General features: G+C 54.6%; 1 protein-coding gene across 4 annotated transcripts in view; it reads right to left on the bottom strand.

Annotated features, from left to right (window-relative positions):
- Window positions 1-1490: 1490 nt before the first annotated feature.
- Window positions 1491-21085, bottom strand: part of LOC142473256 (uncharacterized) — a 110354-nt gene continuing 90759 nt past the window's right edge. For all 4 annotated transcript variants that reach the window (XM_075580445.1, XM_075580446.1, XM_075580447.1 and 1 more), the window contains one exon: window positions 1491-4394. In XM_075580445.1, the coding sequence (XP_075436560.1) occupies window positions 2197-4394 (2198 nt within the window). In that variant the 3' untranslated portion in view covers window positions 1491-2196. The remainder of the gene's footprint in view (window positions 4395-21085) is intronic.

The following is a 21085-nucleotide window of genomic DNA, read 5'->3' as shown; positions in this document are numbered from 1 at the left end:
TGTGGGGGGGGGGGTCTCACAATGATGTGTGGGGGGGGGGGTCTCACAATGATGTGTGGGGGGGATCTCACAATGATGTGTGGGGGGGATCTCACAATGATGTGTGGGGGGGATCTCACAATGATGTGTGGGGGGGATCTCACAATGATGTGTGGGGGGGGATCTCACAATGATGTGTGTGGGGGGGAGATCTCACAATGATGTGTGTGGGGGGGAGATCTCACAGTGATGTGTGGGGGGGATCTCACAATGATGTGTGGGGGGGATCTCACAATGATGTGTGTGGGGGGATCTCACAATGATGTGTGGGGGGGGATCTCACAATGATGTGTGGGGGGGATCTCACAATGATGTGTGTGGGGGGGAGATCTCACAGTGATGTGTGGGGGGGGGATCTCACAATGATGTGTGGGGGGGATCTCACAATGATGTGTGGGGGGGGATCTCACAATGATGTGTGTGGGGGGGGGGATCTCACAATGATGTGTGGGGGGGTCTCACAATGATGTGTGTGGGGGGGGGATCTCACAATGATGTGTGGGGGGGGGGGATCTCACAATGATGTGTGGGGGGGATTTCACAATGATGTGTGGGGAGGGATCTCACAATGATGTGTGGGGGGATCTCACAATGATGTGTGGGGGGGATCTCACAATGATGTGTGGGGGGGATCTCACAATGATGTGTGTGGGGGGGGTCTCACAATGATGTGTGTGGGGGGATCTCACAATGATGTGTGGGGGGGGTCTGACAATGATGTGTGGGGGGATCTCACAATGATGTGTGGGGGGGTCTCACAATGATGTGTGGGGGGGGGTCTCACAATGATGTGTGGGGGGGATCTCACAATGTTGTGTGGGGGGGATCTCACAATGATGTGTGGGGGGGATCTCACAATGATGTGTGGGGGGGATCTCACAATGATGTGTGGGGGGGGATCTCACAATGATGTGTGTGGGGGGGAGATCTCACAATGATGTGTGTGGGGGGGAGATCTCACAGTGATGTGTGGGGGGGATCTCACAATGATGTGTGGGGGGGATCTCACAATGATGTGTGTGGGGGGATCTCACAATGATGTGTGGGGGGGGATCTCACAATGATGTGTGGGGGGGTCTCACAATGATGTGTGGGGGGGGGGTCTCACAATGATGTGTGGGGGGGATCTCACAATGATGTGTGGGGGGGATCTCACAATGATGTGTGGGGGGGATCTCACAATGATGTGTGGGGGGGATCTCACAATGATGTGTGGGGGGGGATCTCACAATGATGTGTGTGGGGGGGAGATCTCACAATGATGTGTGTGGGGGGGAGATCTCACAGTGATGTGTGGGGGGGATCTCACAATGATGTGTGGGGGGGATCTCACAATGATGTGTGTGGGGGGATCTCACAATGATGTGTGGGGGGGGATCTCACAATGATGTGTGGGGGGGATCTCACAATGATGTGTGTGGGGGGGAGATCTCACAGTGATGTGTGGGGGGGGGATCTCACAATGATGTGTGGGGGGGATCTCACAATGATGTGTGGGGGGGGATCTCACAATGATGTGTGTGGGGGGGGGGATCTCACAATGATGTGTGGGGGGGTCTCACAATGATGTGTGTGGGGGGGGGATCTCACAATGATGTGTGGGGGGGGTCTCACAATTATGTGTGGGGGGGGGTCTCACAATGATGTGTGGGGGGGGGGTCTCACAATGATGTGTGGGGGGGGGTCTCACAATGATGTGTGGGGGGATCTCACAATGATGTGTGTGGGGGGGATCTCACAATGATGTGTGGGGGGTCTCACAATGATGTGTGTGGGGGGGGGATCTCACAATGATGTGTGGGGGGGGTCTCACAATTATGTGTGGGGGGGGGGGTCTCACAATGATGTGTGGGGGGGGGGGGGTCTCACAATGATGTGTGGGGGGGGGGTCTCACAATGATGTGTGGGGGGGGGGGTCTCACAATGATGTGTGGGGTTATTACAATGGAAAGGAGAATTTATAGGACATTTCCTTTGTATGGATCTGCACCTTTAACACTTTCACTGCCAGAGGGCTGTGCGTTACTTTGCAAAGCAATAGCATAAAACATGCACAGCCGAACATTGCTAGCCCTGAAGGAGTTAACAATATTACAGTCACATAAGACATCTGTTAAGCCAATGAAAGCTTTGGGTTTTGCATGTAACTAGGGTCTGTTATAGGGTCCCTTGGCGGGGCACCTGGGACCCAGTTGAAGTGGCGTCTCCGCTTGCTGCCCAGTCTATGTTCTTCTTGCTGTGGGACTTCTGGTGCTTAACGAGCGTGGAGCTCCGGCTGAAGCGTTTCCCACACTCGGCGCAGGTGTAGGGCTTCTCCCCGCTGTGGATCCGCAGGTGTATTGCGAGGTGCGAGTGTTGGATGAAGCTCTTACCGCACTCGATGCAGGTGTAGGGTTTCTCCTTAGTGTGTGTTCTGTGGTGTGTCACTAAATAGGTGCTGCGGCTGAAGCACTTCCCGCACTCAGCGCAGGTGTATGGCTTCTCCCCCGTGTGGGACCTCAGGTGGTTGTTATAATCCGAGCTCTGGATGAAGCTTTTCCCACATTCGGTGCAGGAATAGGGCTTCTCTCCTGTGTGGATTCTCTGGTGACGGAGGAATGCAGACTTACATGGGCAGCCCTTCCCGCAGTAACTACAGATATAAGAGGACTCCTTTGTGCGTGGCCTCTGCAGCGATTTCAGTGCCATCTCCCCGTTGAAGCCGTCTGTGTTATCTGCACCTATATAAGTACTGTTATACATATCGCTATAATCAGTGGGGTTACTATTGGCATATGTGTACAGCGAGTCTGCAGCGTCCTCCCTGGCAGTCTCGGTCTTGGCGGAAGCATACAGTGTTTCTGTGCTGTTCATCGGCGTGTCCTTGGAGCTGCACTGCTCGTTCTCTGGGGAAGAGTATTGTGGCTCTGGGTTAAAATTCTCCGTGTTCTCACTCATACTGTTATCACTTTCAGAACATGGAGAAACGTTCTCTTTTTTGGGACTCCCGATGTCCTTCATCGGACTTGTCCCTCTCTCCAGAGAGTGGTTCGATGTTTCGGTGTCACCGTGTCCTACGCTCTCACTCACGCTTGTCTCATTACTGGCGCACGGGGATTTCTTCTTCCATAAGAACTTCCGGTGGTGCGAAAAGCCTCCCGCGTGCTCCCCGGGGCCCCTCTCATATATACGATATTTTTCCAGCGTGATTCGGATGGGTTTCCGTGCGATTTTCTTACCCCCCCGGTACCGTTTGCGACAGCTCCCCAATCGCTGGTGACACTGCAATGCCTCATCAGTTTCCGACTTGACCTCCGGTACTGCAGGGGGCGAGGGGTATTCCTCCAGGTCCCTCCCATTGATGCAGCCACCCCAGGTGGGCGGGTTATTCTGTGTGAAGTTGCAGGGGATTTCCTCCTCGTTCTTTTTCTTGCACATGTGCAGAGTTCTCCTCCGGTGAGATTTCTTATGCTTGACCAGGGTTGAGCTGCGACTGAAGCTATTCCCACATTCGATGCAGATATAAGGCTTCTCCCCGCTGTGGATCCGTAGGTGTAATGCCATGTGTGAGTGCTGGACAAAGCTTTTCCCGCACACATTACACATGTACGGCTTCTCCTTAGTGTGCGTCCTGGTGTGGGTCACCAGGTAAGTGCTGCGGCTGAAGCACTTCCCGCACTCAGCACAGGTGTATGGCTTCTCTCCCGTGTGGGACCTCAGGTGGTTGTTATAATCCGAGCTCTGGATGAAGCTTTTCCCACATTCGGTGCAGGTGTAGGGCTTCTCTCCTGTGTGGATTCTCTGATGCCTGATATAAGCTGATCGACATGGGCAACTCTTTCCACAGTCAGAACAGATATAGGTCTTTGAGTTTGATTTCCCCTTGTAGCTTAACTCAACATTGGGAAACGAATACTGTCCCTCTGCCATCTCGCTTCCCATGCTCACTCGGAAATCCATCTGGTTTTCGGTGCAGTTATCTGGACCATCTGTTGGGTTGGTGTTTGTATTATGTCCAGTACTCCTCTTATCTTGTAGCCTCTCGAGGTTCTCTGAGGTCCCTGCCTCTCTGTCCATGCACGGGCCTGGACTCCCTGTGGTGCACATGTCAGGCCTGGCACAGCTGTTTGAGGTCTCGGTTGCCAGGCTCCGGAGATGTGCGATGATGCTGGTGATATCGCTGGGATCCCGCTCAGACTGATTGGCTTTCTCCGGAGAGTTCCTTGACGGCGTTCCCTGGAGGTTGTTGGAGCTGCACGTGTCCCAGCAGCTGGCATCTCTTTGATAGCACTGGGACAGGTCGTTATTCACCAGCTGCATCCCCATGGGCATTACATGAGGGGGTCCATGTCCGTGCTGACTGGAGCTCACGGAGCCTGCAGGGGAGAAACACACTGTGAATAATACATTGCACTGTCACCAACGTCACCTCCTGTCTCCGTCACCAACGTCCCCTCCTGTCTCCGTCACCCTGTAAGCAGAGGGGTGTCCTGATGGATCACGGGTCCCCTTAGTCCCTCTGTGGTGCTAGAGACAGACTGTGCACACCTGAAGTGGGAGGGACAGAGACCATGGGCCAGTCTGTTACTGTCACGCTACACTTTATTAAAAAGTGCACACTGCACATAAAGGTGCACACTGCACATAAAGGTGCACACTGCATATAAAGGTGCACACTGCACATAAAGGTGCACACTGCATATAAAGGTGCACACTGCATATAAAGGTGCACACTGCACATAAAGGTGCACACTGCACATAAAGGTGCACACTGCACATAAAGGTGCACACTGCACATAAAGGTGCACAGTCCACGTAGGACAACAGGGATAAGCAGGCTTGTGCCGATCAGATCAATGTCTGTTTATGCTGAAACCGTTCGTACACATGGCAGTGCGGGGTTGTGCACATGGCAGTGCGGGGTTTGTGCACATTGCAGTGTGGGGTTTGTGCACATTGCAGTGCGGGGTTGTGCACATTGCAGTGCGGGGTTGTGCACATTGCAGTGCGGCGTTGTGCACATTGCAGTTCGGGGTTTCTGCACATTGCAGTTCGGGGTTGTGCACATTGCAGTGCGGGGTTTCTGCACATTGCACTGCGGGGTTTCTGCACATTGCAGTGCGGGGTTGTGCACATTGCAGTGCGGGGTTTGTGCACATTGCAGTGCGGGGTTTGTGCACATTGCAGTGCGGGGTTGTGCACATTGCAGTGCGGGGTTTGTGCACATTGCAGTGCGGGGTTGTGCACATTGCAGTGCGGGGTTTGTGCACATTGCAGTTCGGGGTTTGTGCACATTGCAGTGCGGGGTTGTGCACATTGCAGTGCGGGGTTGTGCACATTGCAGTGCGGGGTTGTGCACATTGCAGTGCGGGGTTGTGCACATTGCAGTGCGGGGTTGTGCACATTGCAGTGCGGGGTTGTGCACATTGCAGTGCGGGGTTGTGCACATTGCAGTGCGGGGTTGTGCACATTGCACTGCGGGGTTGTGCACATTGCACTGCGGGGTTTGTGCACATTGCACTGCGGGGTTGTGCACATTGCAGTGCGGGGTTGTGCACATTGCAGTGCGGGGTTGTGCACATTGCAGTGCGGGGTTGTGCACATTGCAGTGCGGGGTTGTGCACATTGCAGTGCGGCGTTGTGCACATTGCAGTTCGGGGTTTCTGCACATTGCAGTTCGGGGTTGTGCACATTGCAGTGCGGCGTTGTGCACATTGCAGTTCGGGGTTTCTGCACATTGCACTGCGGGGTTGTGCACATTGCAGTGCGGGGTTTGTGCACATTGCAGTGCGGGGTTGTGCACATTGCAGTGCGGGGTTTGTGCACATTGCAGTGCGGGGTTGTGCACATTGCAGTGCGGGGTTTGTGCACATTGCAGTTCGGGGTTTGTGCACATTGCAGTGCGGGGTTGTGCACATTGCAGTGCGGGGTTGTGCACATTGCAGTGCGGGGTTGTGCACATTGCAGTGCGGGGTTGTGCACATTGCAGTGCGGGGTTTGTGCACATTGCAGTGCGGGGTTTGTGCACATTGCAGTGCGGGGTTGTGCACATTGCAGTGCGGGGTTTGTGCACATTGCAGTGCGGGGTTTGTGCACATTGCAGTGCGGGGTTGTGCACATTGCAGTGCGGGGTTGTGCACATTGCAGTGCGGGGTTTGTGCACATTGCAGTGCGGGGTTTGTGCACATTGCAGTGCGGGGTTTGTGCACATTGCAGTGCGGGGTTGTGCACATTGCAGTGCGGGGTTTGTGCACATTGCAGTGCGGGGTTTGTGCACATTGCAGTGCGGGGTTGTGCACATTGCAGTGCTGGGTTTGTGCACATTGCAGTGCTGGGTTTGTGCACATTGCAGTGCGGGGTTTGTGCACATTGCAGTGCGGGGTTTGTGCACATTGCAGTGCGGGGTTTGTGCACATTGCAGTGCGGGGTTGTGCACATTGCAGTGCGGGGGTTGTGCACATTGCAGTGCTGGGTTTGTGCACATTGCAGTGCGGGGTTTGTGCACATTGCAGTGCGGGGTTGTGCACATTGCAGTGCGGGGTTGTGCACATTGCAGTGCGGGGTTGTGCACATTGCAGTGCTGGGTTTGTGCACATTGCAGTGCTGGGTTTGTGCACATTGCAGTGCGGGGTTTGTGCACATTGCAGTGCGGGGTTTGTGCACATTGCAGTGCGGGGTTGTGCACATTGCAGTGCGGGGTTGTGCACATTGCAGTACTGGGTTTGTGCACATTGCAGTGCGGGGTTTGTGCAGGGTTGTGCACATTGCAGTGCGGGGTTGTGCACATTGCAGTGCGGGGTTGGTGCACATTGCAGTGCGGGGTTTGTGCACATTGCAGTGCGGGGTTGTGCACATTGCAGTGCGGGGTTGTGCACATTGCAGTGCGGGGTTTGTGCACATTGCAGTGCGGGGTTTGTGCACATTGCAGTGCGGGGTTGTGCACATTGCAGTGCGGGGTTGTGCACATTGCAGTGCGGGGTTGTGCACATTGCAGTGCGGGGTTTGTGCACATTGCAGTGCGGGGTTTGTGCACATTGCAGTGCGGGGTTGTGCACATTGCAGTGCGGGGTTTGTGCACATTGCAGTGCGGGGTTTGTGCACATTGCAGTGCGGGGTTTGTGCACATTGCAGTGCGGGGTTGTGCACATTGCAGTGCGGGGTTGTGCACATTGCAGTGCGGGGTTTGTGCACATTGCAGTGCGGGGTTGTGCACATTGCAGTGCGGGGTTGTACACATTGCAGTGCTGGGTTTGTGCACATTGCAGTGCGGGGTTTGTGCACATTGCAGTGCGGGGTTGTGCACATTGCAGTGCTGGGGTTGTGCACATTGCAGTGCTGGGTTTGTGCACATTGCAGTGCGGGGTTTGTGCACATTGCAGTGCGGGGTTTGTGCACATTGCAGTGCGGGGTTTGTGCACATTGCAGTGCGGGGTTTGTGCACATTGCAGTGCGGGGTTGTGCACATTGCAGTGCGGGGTTGTGCACATTGCAGTGCGGGGTTGTGCACATTGCAGTACTGGGTTTGTGCACATTGCAGTGCGGGGTTTGTGCACATTGCAGTGCGGGGTTGTGCACATTGCAGTGCGGGGTTGTGCACATTGCAGTGCGGGGTTGTGCACATTGCAGTGCGGGGTTGTGCACATTGCAGTACTGGGTTTGTGCACATTGCAGTGCGGGGTTTGTGCACATTGCAGTACTGGGTTTGTGCACATTGCAGTGCGGGGTTGTGCACATTGCAGTGCGGGGTTGTGCACATTGCAGTGCGGGGTTGTGCACATTGCAGTGCGGGGTTGTGCACATTGCAGTGTGGGGGTTGTGAAGTGCGGGGTTGTGCACATTGCAGTGCGGGGTTGTGCACATTGCAGTGCGGGGTTGTGCACATTGCAGTGCGGGGTTGTGCACATTGCAGTGTGGGGGTTGTGAAGTGCGGGGTTGTGCACATTGCAGTGCGGGGTTGTGCACATTGCAGTGCGGGGTTGTGCACATTGCAGTGTGGGGGTTGTGCACATTGCAGTGCGGGGTTGTGCACATTGCAGTGCGGGGTTGTGCACATTGCAGTGCGGGGTTGTGCACATTGCAGTGCGGGGTTTGTGCACATTGCAGTGCGGGGTTGTGCACATTGCAGTGCGGGGTTGTGCACATTGCAGTGCGGGGTTGTGCACATTGCAGTGCGGGGTTGTGCACATTGCAGTGCGGGGTTGTGCACATTGCACATTGCAGTGCGGGGTTGTGCACATTGCAGTGCGGGGTTGTGCACATTGCAGTGTGGGGGTTGTGCAGTGCGGGGTTGTGCACATTGCAGTGCGGGGTTGTGCACATTGCAGTGCGGGGTTGTGCACATTGCAGTGTGGGGGTTGTGCACATTGCAGTGCGGGGTTGTGCACATTGCAGTGCGTGGTTGTGCACATTGCAGTGCGGGGTTTGTGCACATTGCAGTGCGGGGTTGTGCACATTGCAGTGTGGGGGTTGTGCACATTGCAGTGCGGGGTTGTGCACATTGCAGTGCGTGGTTGTGCACATTGCAGTGCGGGGTTTGTGCACATTGCAGTGCGGGGTTGTGCACATTGCAGTGCTGGGGTTGTGCACATTGCAGTGCTGGGTTTGTGCACATTGCAGTGCGGGGTTTGTGCACATTGCAGTGCGGGGTTTGTGCACATTGCAGTGCGGGGTTTGTGCACATTGCAGTGCGGGGTTTGTGCACATTGCAGTGCGGGGTTGTGCACATTGCAGTGCGGGGTTGTGCACATTGCAGTGCGGGGTTGTGCACATTGCAGTACTGGGTTTGTGCACATTGCAGTGCGGGGTTTGTGCACATTGCAGTGCGGGGTTGTGCACATTGCAGTGCGGGGTTGTGCACATTGCAGTACTGGGTTTGTGCACATTGCAGTGCGGGGTTTGTGCACATTGCAGTACTGGGTTTGTGCACATTGCAGTGCGGGGTTGTGCACATTGCAGTGCGGGGTTGTGCACATTGCAGTGCGGGGTTGTGCACATTGCAGTGCGGGGTTGTGCACATTGCAGTGTGGGGGTTGTGAAGTGCGGGGTTGTGCACATTGCAGTGCGGGGTTGTGCACATTGCAGTGCGGGGTTGTGCACATTGCAGTGTGGGGGTTGTGCACATTGCAGTGCGGGGTTGTGCACATTGCAGTGCGGGGTTGTGCACATTGCAGTGCGGGGTTGTGCACATTGCAGTGCGGGGTTTGTGCACATTGCAGTGCGGGGTTGTGCACATTGCAGTGCGGGGTTGTGCACATTGCAGTGCGGGGTTGTGCACATTGCAGTGCGGGGTTGTGCACATTGCAGTGCGGGGTTGTGCACATTGCAGTGCGGGGTTGTGCACATTGCACATTGCAGTGCGGGGTTGTGCACATTGCAGTGCGGGGTTGTGCACATTGCAGTGTGGGGGTTGTGCAGTGCGGGGTTGTGCACATTGCAGTGCGGGGTTGTGCACATTGCAGTGCGGGGTTGTGCACATTGCAGTGTGGGGGTTGTGCACATTGCAGTGCGGGGTTGTGCACATTGCAGTGCGTGGTTGTGCACATTGCAGTGCGGGGTTTGTGCACATTGCAGTGCGGGGTTGTGCACATTGCAGTGCGGGGTTGTGCACATTGCAGTGCGGGGTTGTGCACATTGCAGTGCGGGGTTGTGCACATCGCAGTGCGGGGTTTGTGCACATCGCAGTGCGGGGTTGTGCACATCGCAGTGCGGGGTTGTGCACATTGCAGTGCGGGGTTGTGCATATTGCAGTGCGGGGTTGTGCACATTGCAGTGCGGGGTTGTGCACATTGCAGTGCGGGGTTGTGCACATTGCACATTGCACATTGCAGTGCGGGGTTGTGCACATTGCACATTGCAGTGCGGGGTTGTGCACATTGCAGTGTGGGGGTTGTGCAGTGCGGGGTTGTGCACATTGCAGTGCGGGGTTGTGCACATTGCAGTGCGGGGTTTGTGCACATTGCAGTGCGGGGTTGTGCACATTGCAGTGCGGGGTTGTGCACATTGCAGTGCGGGGTTGTGCGCATTGCAGTGCGGGGTTGTGCGCATTGCAGTGCGGGGTTGTGCGCATTGCAGTGCGGGGTTTGTGCGCATTGCAGTGCGGGGTTGTGCGCATTGCAGTGCGGGGTTGTGCGCATTGCAGTGCGGGGTTGTGCGCATTGCAGTGCGGGGTTGTGCGCATTGCAGTGCGGGGTTGTGCGCATTGCAGTGCGGGGTTGTGCGCATTGCACTGCGGGGTTGTGCGCATTGCACTGCGGGGTTGTGCGCATTGCACTGCGGGGTTGTGCGCATTGCAGTGCGGGGTTGTGCGCATTGCAGTGCGGGGTTGTGCGCATTGCAGTGCGGGGTTGTGCGCATTGCAGTGCGGGGTTGTGCACATTGCAGTGCGGGGTTGTGCACATTGCAGTGCGGGGTTGTGCACATTGCAGTGCGGGGTTGTGCACATTGCAGTGCGGGGTTGTGCACATCGCAGTGCGGGGTTGTGCACATCGCAGTGCGGGGTTGTGCACATCGCAGTGCGGGGTTTGTGCACATCGCAGTGCGGGGTTGTGCACATCGCAGTGCGGGGTTGTGCACATCGCAGTGCGGGGTTGTGCACATCGCAGTGCGGGGTTGTGCACATCGCAGTGCGGGGTTGTGCACATCGCAGTGCGGGGTTGTGCACATTGCAGTGCGGGGTTGTGCACATTGCACATTGCAGTGCGGGGTTGTGCACATTGCACATTGCAGTGCGGGGTTGTGCACATTGCAGTGCGGGGTTGTGCACATTGCAGTGTGGGGGTTGTGCAGTGCGGGGTTGTGCACATTGCAGTGCGGGGTTGTGCACATTGCAGTGCGGGGTTTGTGCACATTGCAGTGCGGGGTTGTGCACATTGCAGTGCGGGGTTGTGCACATTGCAGTGCGGGGTTGTGCACATTGCAGTGCGGGGTTGTGCACATTGCAGTGCGGGGTTGTGCACATTGCAGTGCGGGGTTTGTGCACATTGCAGTGCGGGGTTGTGCACATTGCAGTGCGGGGTTGTGCGCATTGCAGTGCGGGGTTGTGCGCATTGCAGTGCGGGGTTGTGCGCATTGCAGTGCGGGGTTGTGCGCATTGCAGTGCGGGGTTGTGCGCATTGCAGTGCGGGGTTGTGCGCATTGCACTGCGGGGTTGTGCGCATTGCAGTGCGGGGTTGTGCGCATTGCAGTGCGGGGTTGTGCGCATTGCAGTGCGGGGTTGTGCGCATTGCAGTGCGGGGTTGTGCGCATTGCAGTGCGGGGTTGTGCGCATTGCAGTGCGGGGTTGTGCGCATTGCAGTGCGGGGTTGTGCGCATTGCAGTGCGGGGTTGTGCGCATTGCAGTGCGGGGTTGTGCAGACTTATAACGGCCTTCCTGTATTAACCCTTCGGCAGCTCCTCGGTTGCGAGGCTGTTACTTGGACTATAAAATAACTAATAGTACACCGCTCACCAAAATAGCAAATTATATAGCCGGTGCAGAGGGATGGTACTGGCGTAGCAAGTAAAAAGGAAGACAATAGGTTAATCTTCCACAGATCCCTTGTAACACTGCACAAACAGGCTAGTAGAATAGATAGCAAGGATATAGTGCTTGTGATTCTAAAGGGAGTGAAGTATGGGGAGGATCCTGGTAATTGCACCCAATACTAGGATAGAACAATTATCTAAAATGCCCTATGGGCAAAACAATAAACTTTTATTAAACATATATGTATACGCACATTAATACGACGCAATAAATCAATAGGTAGTAAAAACAACTAAAACACAGGCACGGGTATATAAGGAGGTAGTGATTAGATAGATATCAATAATACCACTACATAAATGAAGTCCTCCTGTGATAGCTCCGGTGGGGGTGGTATGTGGTGGGAGTAATTATGCCTAAATGCAGATAGCAGTAGGTGCTAATAGATATGTGGCAGGGAAAACCACCTAAAACCTGGGAGGGTGTGGTGGGTGTGTACAGTACTATTAATATAGCGATACCGGAAGAAGTTGCCTCGCTCAATGATAGTCGTGAGAGGTGCAGCCTGTATTAGGGTCGATATAGCTGTGTAGCACAGTGTTCTGATAGTTACACTGTCACCTTGTACATCCAATGCAGCCCTCACTCTCCAGACCTCCAGGCAGCGGCAGAGGCCGATATGGTGCACATTAGATTGCAAAGTAGCTATAAATAGTAACCTCCGGTACACAAACTAACACCCTTCCTCCCCAGTAACGGAGCAATCTCACCCGTGTCCTCCGACGTCAACGCGATGACGTCATCCCGACGTACGTTTCACGCTCGGGGGCTGGCGCTTTCTCAAGGTAGGAGGTCCCTACTGAGTCATGGTGTAGCGTATATGTACACGTTTTAGAGGTGTTTGGTTTGGCTTGGTAGTGACTTCGAACAAGGATATCTTTCAAGTTACGACTTCTTCTGTTGGTGAGCTTGGGTGTGTGAGATATAGCCCCTTGTAGATCTTGATCATCTAATAATATGTGCCAGTATTTATTGAAAATCCTGTAGATAGAGCCCCATTGGTCGCTAAAGGTACCGATGAAGCGGATCGGTTTATACTCATTTGTCTTGTCGTTACGTGTAGTGTCAGCTAGGAGTTGTGTCCTGCTGGTCTCAATGGCTCGATTGTAAGCTCTTTTCAGATTCGTCTTATAGTGTCCTAGTTCAATAAAACGATGCGTCATATCTATGGCTTTGTCCTTGTATTCGCTAAGGGTAGAACAGTTACGTCTAAGGCGGAGATACTGGCCTGTAGGGATTGCCTTCACTACATGTTTAGGGTGCTGACTGTCCGCTCTCAGTAGACTGTTGGTGGCTGTCGGTTTCCTAAAGATAGTGGTGTCTAGTTTCCCAGTACTATCCTTAGTGATTGTAATGTCAAGGAAGTCAAGTTTAGATTCGCTTGAAACTAAGGTCAGTTTGAGGTTATGCTGGTTGGAATTCAAAATGCCCAAGCGCCGCCTTCTAAAACGTGTACATATACGCTACACCATGACTCAGTAGGGACCTCCTACCTTGAGAAAGCGCCAGCCCCCGAGCGTGAAACGTACGTCGGGATGACGTCATCGCGTTGACGTCGGAGGTCACGGGTGAGATTGCTCCGTTACTGGGGAGGAAGGGTGTTAGTTTGTGTACCGGAGGTTACTATTTATAGCTACTTTGCAATCTAATGTGCACCATATCGGCCTCTGCCGCTGCCTGGAGGTCTGGAGAGTGAGGGCTGCATTGGATGTACAAGGTGACAGTGTAACTATCAGAACACTGCGCTACACAGCTATATCGACCCTATTACAGGCTGCACCTCTCACGACTATCATTGAGCGAGGCAACTTCTTCCGGTATCGCTATATTAATAGTACTGTACACACCCACCACACCCTCCCAGGTTTTAGGTGGTTTTCTCTGCCACATATCTATTAGCACCTACTGCTATCTGCATTTAGGCATAATTACTCCCACCACATACCACCCCCACCGGAGCTATCACAGGAGGACTTCATTTATGTAGTGGTATTATTGATATCTATCTAATCACTACCTCCTTATATACCCGTGCCTGTGTTTTAGTTGTTTTTACTACCTATTGATTTATTGCGTCGTATTAATGTGCGTATACATATATGTTTAATAAAAAGTTTATTGTTTTGCCCATAGGGCATTTTAGGTAATTGTTCTATCCTAGTATTGGGTGCAATTACCAGGATCCTCCCCATACTTCACTCCCTTTAGAAACACAAGCACTATATCCTTGCTATCTATTCTACTAGCCTGTTTGAGCAGTGTTACAAGGGATCTGTGGAAGATTAACCTATTGTCTTCCTTTTTACTTGTTACTTGGACTCCCCACTCTTTCAGTGAAGACGGGCTTCCCTGAGCCTCCCTCCCCCCAGTGTCGGCGTCACACTCTTGCTCTTCTCTCTCTCTGAAACATGCTTCCCCCACGCACCTTGCTGACAGAACAGGTCCTTTCACTTTAGTTTCATAATGTAACGCAGGGGGGCGCAAACTTTCTGAGCTGCGTCCCCCCGCCTGCTCCCCAGGTACTCGCGCCCCCTTTACTTTTTGATTGGCGTCAAATGACGCCGGGGGTGACATCACAAGACCCCGCTGCAATGGCGACGGGCGGCAAATGACGCATCACAACAAATCTACTGAATCCCGGTAAGTAGGTTGCAGAGGCAGCCCGCCAACCCCCGGCATTTAATTTAAATGCCTTGGGGATGATCGCGGGGCTCTGCAACCGCCCCCCCAAAAAAAATCCAGCACCCCCCAGTTTGCGTACCGCTGATGTAATGTATCAACTTTTCAATATGTACAAGAAGAAGAAACCTGTGAGGTTTGGGAAGCTCTGTACATGTGAAGAAGAGACCTGTGAGGTTTGGGAAGCTCTGTACATGTGAAGGAGAGACCTGTGAGGTTTGGGAAAGCTCTGTACATGTGAAGAAGAGACCTGTGAGGTTTGGAAGCTCTGTACATGTGAAGGAGAGACCTGTGAGGTTTGGGAAGCTCTGTACATGTGAAGAAGAGACCTGTGAGGTTTAGGAAAGCTCTGTACATGTGAGGGAGAGACCTGTGAGGTTGGGGAAAGCGCTGTACATGTGAAGAAGAGACCTGTGAGGTTTGGGAAGCTCTGTACATGTGAAGAAGAGACCTGTGAGGTTTGGGAAGCTCTGTACATGTGAAGGAGAGACCTGTGAGGTTTGGGAAAGCTCTGTACATGTGAAGAAGAGACCTGTGAGGTTTGGAAGCTCTGTACATGTGAAGGAGAGACCTGTGAGGTTTGGGAAGCTCTGTACATGTGAAGAAGAGACCTGTGAGGTTTAGGAAAGCTCTGTACATGTGAGGGAGAGACCTGTGAGGTTTGGGAAAGCTCTGTACATGTGGAGAAGAGACCTGTGAGGTTTGGAAAGCTCTGTACATGTGAAGAAGAGACCTGTGAGGTTTGGGAAAGCTCTGTACATGTGAAGAAGAGACCTGTGAGGTTTGGGAAGCTCTGTACATGTGAAGAAGAGACCTGTGAGGTTTAGAAAGCTCTGTACATGTGAAGGAGAGACCTGTGAGGTTTGGGAAAGCTCTGTACATGTGAAGAAGAGACCTGTGAGGTTTGGAAAGCTCTGTACATGTGAAGAAGAGACCTGTGAGGTTTGGAAGCTCTGTACATGTGAAGGAGAGACCTGTGAGGTTTGGGAAGCTCTGTACATGTGAAGAAGAGACCTGTGAGGTTTGGAAAGCTCTGTACATGTGAAGGAGAGACCTGTGAGGTTTGGGAAGCTCTGTACATGTGAAGAAGAGACCTGTGAGGTTTGGGAAGCTCTGTACATGTGAAAAAGAGACCTGTGAGGTTTGGAAAGCTCTGTACATGTGAAGGAGAGACCTGTGAGGTTTGGGAAGCTCTGTACATGTGAAGAAGAGACCTGTGAGGTTTGGAAAAGCTCTGTACATGAGAAGAAGAGACCTGTGAGGTTTGGAAATCTCTGTACATGTGAAGAAGAGACCTGTGAGGTTTGGAAAGCTCTGTACAGGTTCCGGAAGAGACCCGCGAGGTTACGGAAGAGACCCGTGAGGTTCCGGAAGAGACCCGTGAGGTTCCGGAAGAGACCCGCGAGGTTACGGAAGAGACCCGTGAGGTTCCGGAAGAGACCCGCGAGGTTACGGAAGAGACCCGCGAGGTTACGGAAGAGACCCGCGAGGTTACGGAAGAGACCCGCGAGGTTACGGAAGAGACCCGCGAGGTTCCGGAAGAGACCCGCGAGGTTACGGAAGAGACCCGCGAGGTTACGGAAGAGACCCGTGAGGTTCCGGAAGAGACCCGTAAGGTTACGGAAGAGACCCGCGAGGTTACGGAAGAGACCCGCGAGGTTCCGGAAGAGACCCGCGAGGTTACGGAAGAGACCCGTGAGGTTCCGGAAGAGACCCGTGAGGTTCCGGAAGAGACCCGTGAGGTTCCGGAAGAGACCCGTGAGGTTCCGGAAGAGACCCGTGAGGTTCCGGAAGAGACCCGTGAGGTTACGGAAGAGACCGGCGAGGTTACGGAAGAGACCGGCGAGGTTACGGAAGAGACCCGTGAGGTTACGGAAGAGACCCGCGAGGTTACGGAAGAGACCCGCGAGGTTACGGAAGAGACCCGCGAGGTTACGGAAGAGACCCGCGAGGTTACGGAAGAGACCGGTGCGGTTACGGAAGAGACCGGTGCGGTTATGGAAGAGACCCGCGAGGTTACGGAAGAGACCCGCGAGGTTACGGAAGAGACCCGTGAGGTTACGGAAGAGACCCGTGAGGTTACGGAAGAGACCCGCGAGGTTACGGAAGAGACCGGTGCGGTTATGGAAGAGACCCGCGAGGTTACGGAAGAGACCCGCGAGGTTACGGAAGAGACCCGCGAGGTTACGGAAGAGACCGGTGCGGTTACGGAAGAGACCGGTGCGGTTATGGAAGAGACCCGCGAGGTTACGGAAGAGACCCGCGAGGTTACGGAAGAGACCGGTGAGGTTACGGAAGAGACCCGTGAGGTTCCGGAAGAGACCCGCGAGGTTACGGAAGAGACCCGCGAGGTTACGGAAGAGACCCGTGAGGTTCCGGAAGAGACCCGTGAGGTTACGGAAGAGACCCGCGAGGTTACGGAAGAGACCCGCGAGGTTACGGAAGAGACCCGCGAGGTTACGGAAGAGACCCGTGAGGTTACGGAAGAGACCCGTGAGGTTCCGGAAGAGACCCGTGAGGTTCCGGAAGAGACCGGCGAGGTTACGGAAGAGACCCGCGAGGTTACGGAAGAGACCCGCGAGGTTCCGGAAGAGACCCGTGAGGTTACGGAAGAGACCCGCGAGGTTACGGAAGAGACCCGTGAGGTTCCGGAAGAGACCCGTGAGACCCGTGAGACCCGCGAGGTTACGGAAGAGACCCGTGAGACCCGTGAGGTTCCGGAAGAGACCTGTGAGACCCGCGAGGTTACGGAAGAGACCCGCGAGGTTACGGAAGAGACCCGCGAGGTTACGGAAGAGACCCGCGAGGTTACGGAAGAGACCCGCGAGGTTACAGAAGAGACCCGGGAGGTTACGGAAGAGACCCGCGAGGTTACGGAAGAGACCCGTGAGGTTACGGAAGAGACCCGTGAGGTTACGGAAGAGACCCGCGAGGTTACGGAAGAGACCCGCGAGGTTACGGAAGAGACCCGCGAGGTTACGGAAGAGACCCGTGAGGTTCCGGAAGAGACCCGTGAGGTTCCGGAAGAGACCCGTGAGGTTACGGAAGAGACCGGCGAGGTTACGGAAGAGACCCGCGAGGTTACGGAAGAGACCCGCGAGGTTACGGAAGAGACCCGCGAGGTTACGGAAGAGACCCGCGAGGTTACGGAAGAGACCCGCGAGGTTACGGAAGAGACCGGTGAGGTTACGGAATAGACCCGCGAGGTTACGGAAGAGACCCGTGAGACCCGTGAGGTTCCGGAAGAGACCCGTGAGACCCGCGAGGTTACGGAAGAGACCCGCGAGGTTACGGAAGAGACCCGCGAGGTTACGGAAGAGACCCGTGAGGTTACGGAAGAGACCCGTGAGGTTTCCGGAAGAGACCCGTGAGGTTACGGAAGAGACCCGTGAGGTTCCGGAAGAGACCCGCGAGGTTACGGAAGAGACCCGCGAGGTTACGGAAGAGACCCGCGAGGTTACGGAAGAGACCCGCGAGGTTACGGAAGAGACCCGCGAGGTTACGGAAGAGACCCGCGAGGTAACGGAAGAAACCCGTGAGGTTCCGGAAGAGACCCGTAAGGTTACAGAAGAGACCGGCGAGGTTACTGAAGAGACCTGTGAGGTTCCGGAAGAGACCGGTGGGGTTACGGAAGAGACCCGTGAGGTTCCGGAAGAGACCCGTGAGGTTCCGGAAGAGACCCGTGAGGTTCCGGAAGAGACCCGTGAGGTTCTGGAAGAGACCCGTGAGGTTCCGGAAGAGACCCGCGAGAATACGGAAGAGACCCGTGAGGTTCCGGAAGAGACCCGTGAGGTTACGGAAGAGACCCGCGAGGTTACGGAAGAGACCCGTGAGGTTACGGAAGAGACCCGGGAGGTTACGGAAGAGACCCGCGAGGTTACGGAAGAGACCCGTGAGGTTACGGAAGAGACCCGTGAGGTTACGGAAGAGACCCGTGAGGTTACGGAAGAGACCCGCGAGGTTACGGAAGAGACCCGCGAGGTTACGGAAGAGACCCGCGAGGTTACAGAAGAGACCCGGGAGGTTACGGAAGAGACCCGCGAGGTTACGGAAGAGACCCGTGAGGTTACGGAAGAGACCCGTGAGGTTACGGAAGAGACCCGCGAGGTTACGGAAGAGACCCGCGAGGTTACGGAAGAGACCCGCGAGGTTACGGAAGAGACCCGTGAGGTTCCGGAAGAGACCCGTGAGGTTCCGGAAGAGACCCGTGAGGTTACGGAAGAGACCGGCGAGGTTACGGAAGAGACCCGCGAGGTTACGGAAGAGACCCGCGAGGTTACGGAAGAGACCCGCGAGGTTACGGAAGAGACCCGCGAGGTTACGGAAGAGACCCGCGAGGTTACGGAAGAGACCGGTGAGGTTACGGAATAGACCCGCGAGGTTACGGAAGAGACCCGTGAGACCCGTGAGGTTCCGGAAGAGACCCGTGAGACCCGCGAGGTTACGGAAGAGACCCGCGAGGTTACGGAAGAGACCCGCGAGGTTACGGAAGAGACCCGTGAGGTTACGGAAGAGACCCGTGAGGTTTCCGGAAGAGACCCGTGAGGTTACGGAAGAGACCCGTGAGGTTCCGGAAGAGACCCGCGAGGTTACGGAAGAGACCCGCGAGGTTACGGAAGAGACCCGCGAGGTTACGGAAGAGACCCGCGAGGTTACGGAAGAGACCCGCGAGGTTACGGAAGAGACCCGCGAGGTAACGGAAGAAACCCGTGAGGTTCCGGAAGAGACCCGTAAGGTTACAGAAGAGACCGGCGAGGTTACTGAAGAGACCTGTGAGGTTCCGGAAGAGACCGGTGGGGTTACGGAAGAGACCCGTGAGGTTCCGGAAGAGACCCGTGAGGTTCCGGAAGAGACCCGTGAGGTTCCGGAAGAGACCCGTGAGGTTCTGGAAGAGACCCGTGAGGTTCCGGAAGAGACCCGCGAGAATACGGAAGAGACCCGTGAGGTTCCGGAAGAGACCCGTGAGGTTACGGAAGAGACCCGCGAGGTTACGGAAGAGACCCGTGAGGTTACGGAAGAGACCCGGGAGGTTACGGAAGAGACCCGCGAGGTTACGGAAGAGACCCGTGAGGTTACGGAAGAGACCCGTGAGGTTACGGAAGAGACCCGCGAGGTTACGGAAGAGACCCGCAAGGTTACAGAAGAGACCCGTAAGGTTACAGAAGAGACCCGCGAGGTTACGGAAGAGACCTGCACACACATGTACCTGGGTTATTATTCAGTAAGATCTGGTCCGGTTGGGACGTCGGAGAAAACACGAATCCATATGGATTCCAGAACTTTGCACTATAAAATAGTACGCATTGTGACATCCCCTGATGGTAACGCAACTCCTGAGAGCCAGTTGTCCCATATAGGATGACATCCCCTGGTGGTAACGTAACCCCTGGGTGCCCCATATAGGATGACATCCCCTGATGGTAACGTAACTCCTGAGAGCCCGTTGTCCCATATAGGATGACTTCCCCTGATGGTAACTGTCATGGGAGAGGGGGTTTTGGCCCGGTATTAAAGGGGTTACACCCCATTTGGCCACCTCCTGCTCCCACTTGGGAAGCAAGGGGTTTAACTGGACTGCGGTCCAGTAATGTGTTTTTACCCTGCTTCCACAACCAAATGTATTTTCCCCTGTAAATGTGTATTGTTCCCAATCCCGTGTTTGCACCAACACATACACTGGGATTAATGCAGGAGGGAAAGGGTTAAGGTTAATTCAGTGATTATAGCCCTTTCTCCCATTTTCCCGCCTTGTCAGGCTCCAGTTTGCAGTCTCCCATAGGTCGCCATTGCAGCTCTATTCATTTCAATGGCGGATCTAGTGGTTTTGGGCCTGTTTCCAGTGAAGACCAGCAGGTGGCATCCGAGAGGAGGAGCGGCGGTTACCCATTGTAAGTCAATGGGGCCATTGACTTCAATGAGGATTCCTCGACGCCGACCTCCAGGAACAGGTTGGCAGCCATCCAAACCGCAAAACCGCAGAAGCGGACACAATATCTTTGAAAAGAGCTTTATCACTGAGTTCAAGGTCAACGACAATTGGCGTGGGAATCTTAGGTTCTAGGGCACCAAGAAATAAAATTATTTTTGCCCCTAGCCCCTAGGAACCCCCACACACGACCCCCATCGGGTCCGGGAATGAGGGACCCCCGTAAGGGGTCGTACTCATGATGCTGCTCACGCCATTGACTCCAATGGCGGAGCGGAGGCCCCATTGAATCCAATGGCGGCGCTGGCTCATGCATTGTCTATGGCGGCGCCAGCCATTGATTCTAATGGGGAAAAGCCGTGTGGCGTTAAAACGGCTAAGTCCGAAAACGCAAATGTGTAAGTCCATATCTCCGGTTCTGGGAGGACCAGAGGGCTGAGATTTGGGTCGCATGCAGCCACGGTTCCGGCATGAATGCATGGCCATTCCCAACCCTCTCCGACCAACCAGACGGAGTGTGGGCAACTGTAAAGATTAGTGGTTTTTCCCATAGACCTCAATGGCGGCGTTGCTCCATTGAAAGGCTATGACAGAGAAGCCCTATAGACTTCAATGGCGGAGTTTCCCCATTTAAAGACCATAGGGGCGGAACCCATTGACTTCAACGGTGGAGTGGCTCCATTAAAAGCCTATGGCGGCGGAGCCCGTTTATGTCAATGGGAAACGAGTGAAAAGCAGAGATTCATTTTAAGCGGAGAATCCTGTATTAAAATAAAAAGGTTTTAAAGTGCATTTGTGTATCTCCGGTTCTGGGGGTCGCAGAGAGCTGAAACTTGGCCACAATGGGGAGTAAGTTCCGGCTGGAAAGAATGGCAGATTTCAGCCCACTGGGCCCAACAGAACGGATTATTTTAATATGTGAAGATATTAAAGAATGA

Source organism: Ascaphus truei (assembly GCF_040206685.1).
Source record: "Ascaphus truei isolate aAscTru1 chromosome 2 unlocalized genomic scaffold, aAscTru1.hap1 SUPER_2_unloc_1, whole genome shotgun sequence".
In the NCBI taxonomy this organism is placed as follows: Eukaryota; Metazoa; Chordata; class Amphibia; order Anura; family Ascaphidae; genus Ascaphus; species Ascaphus truei.
This window is presented reverse-complemented; position numbering and strand designations above follow the sequence as displayed.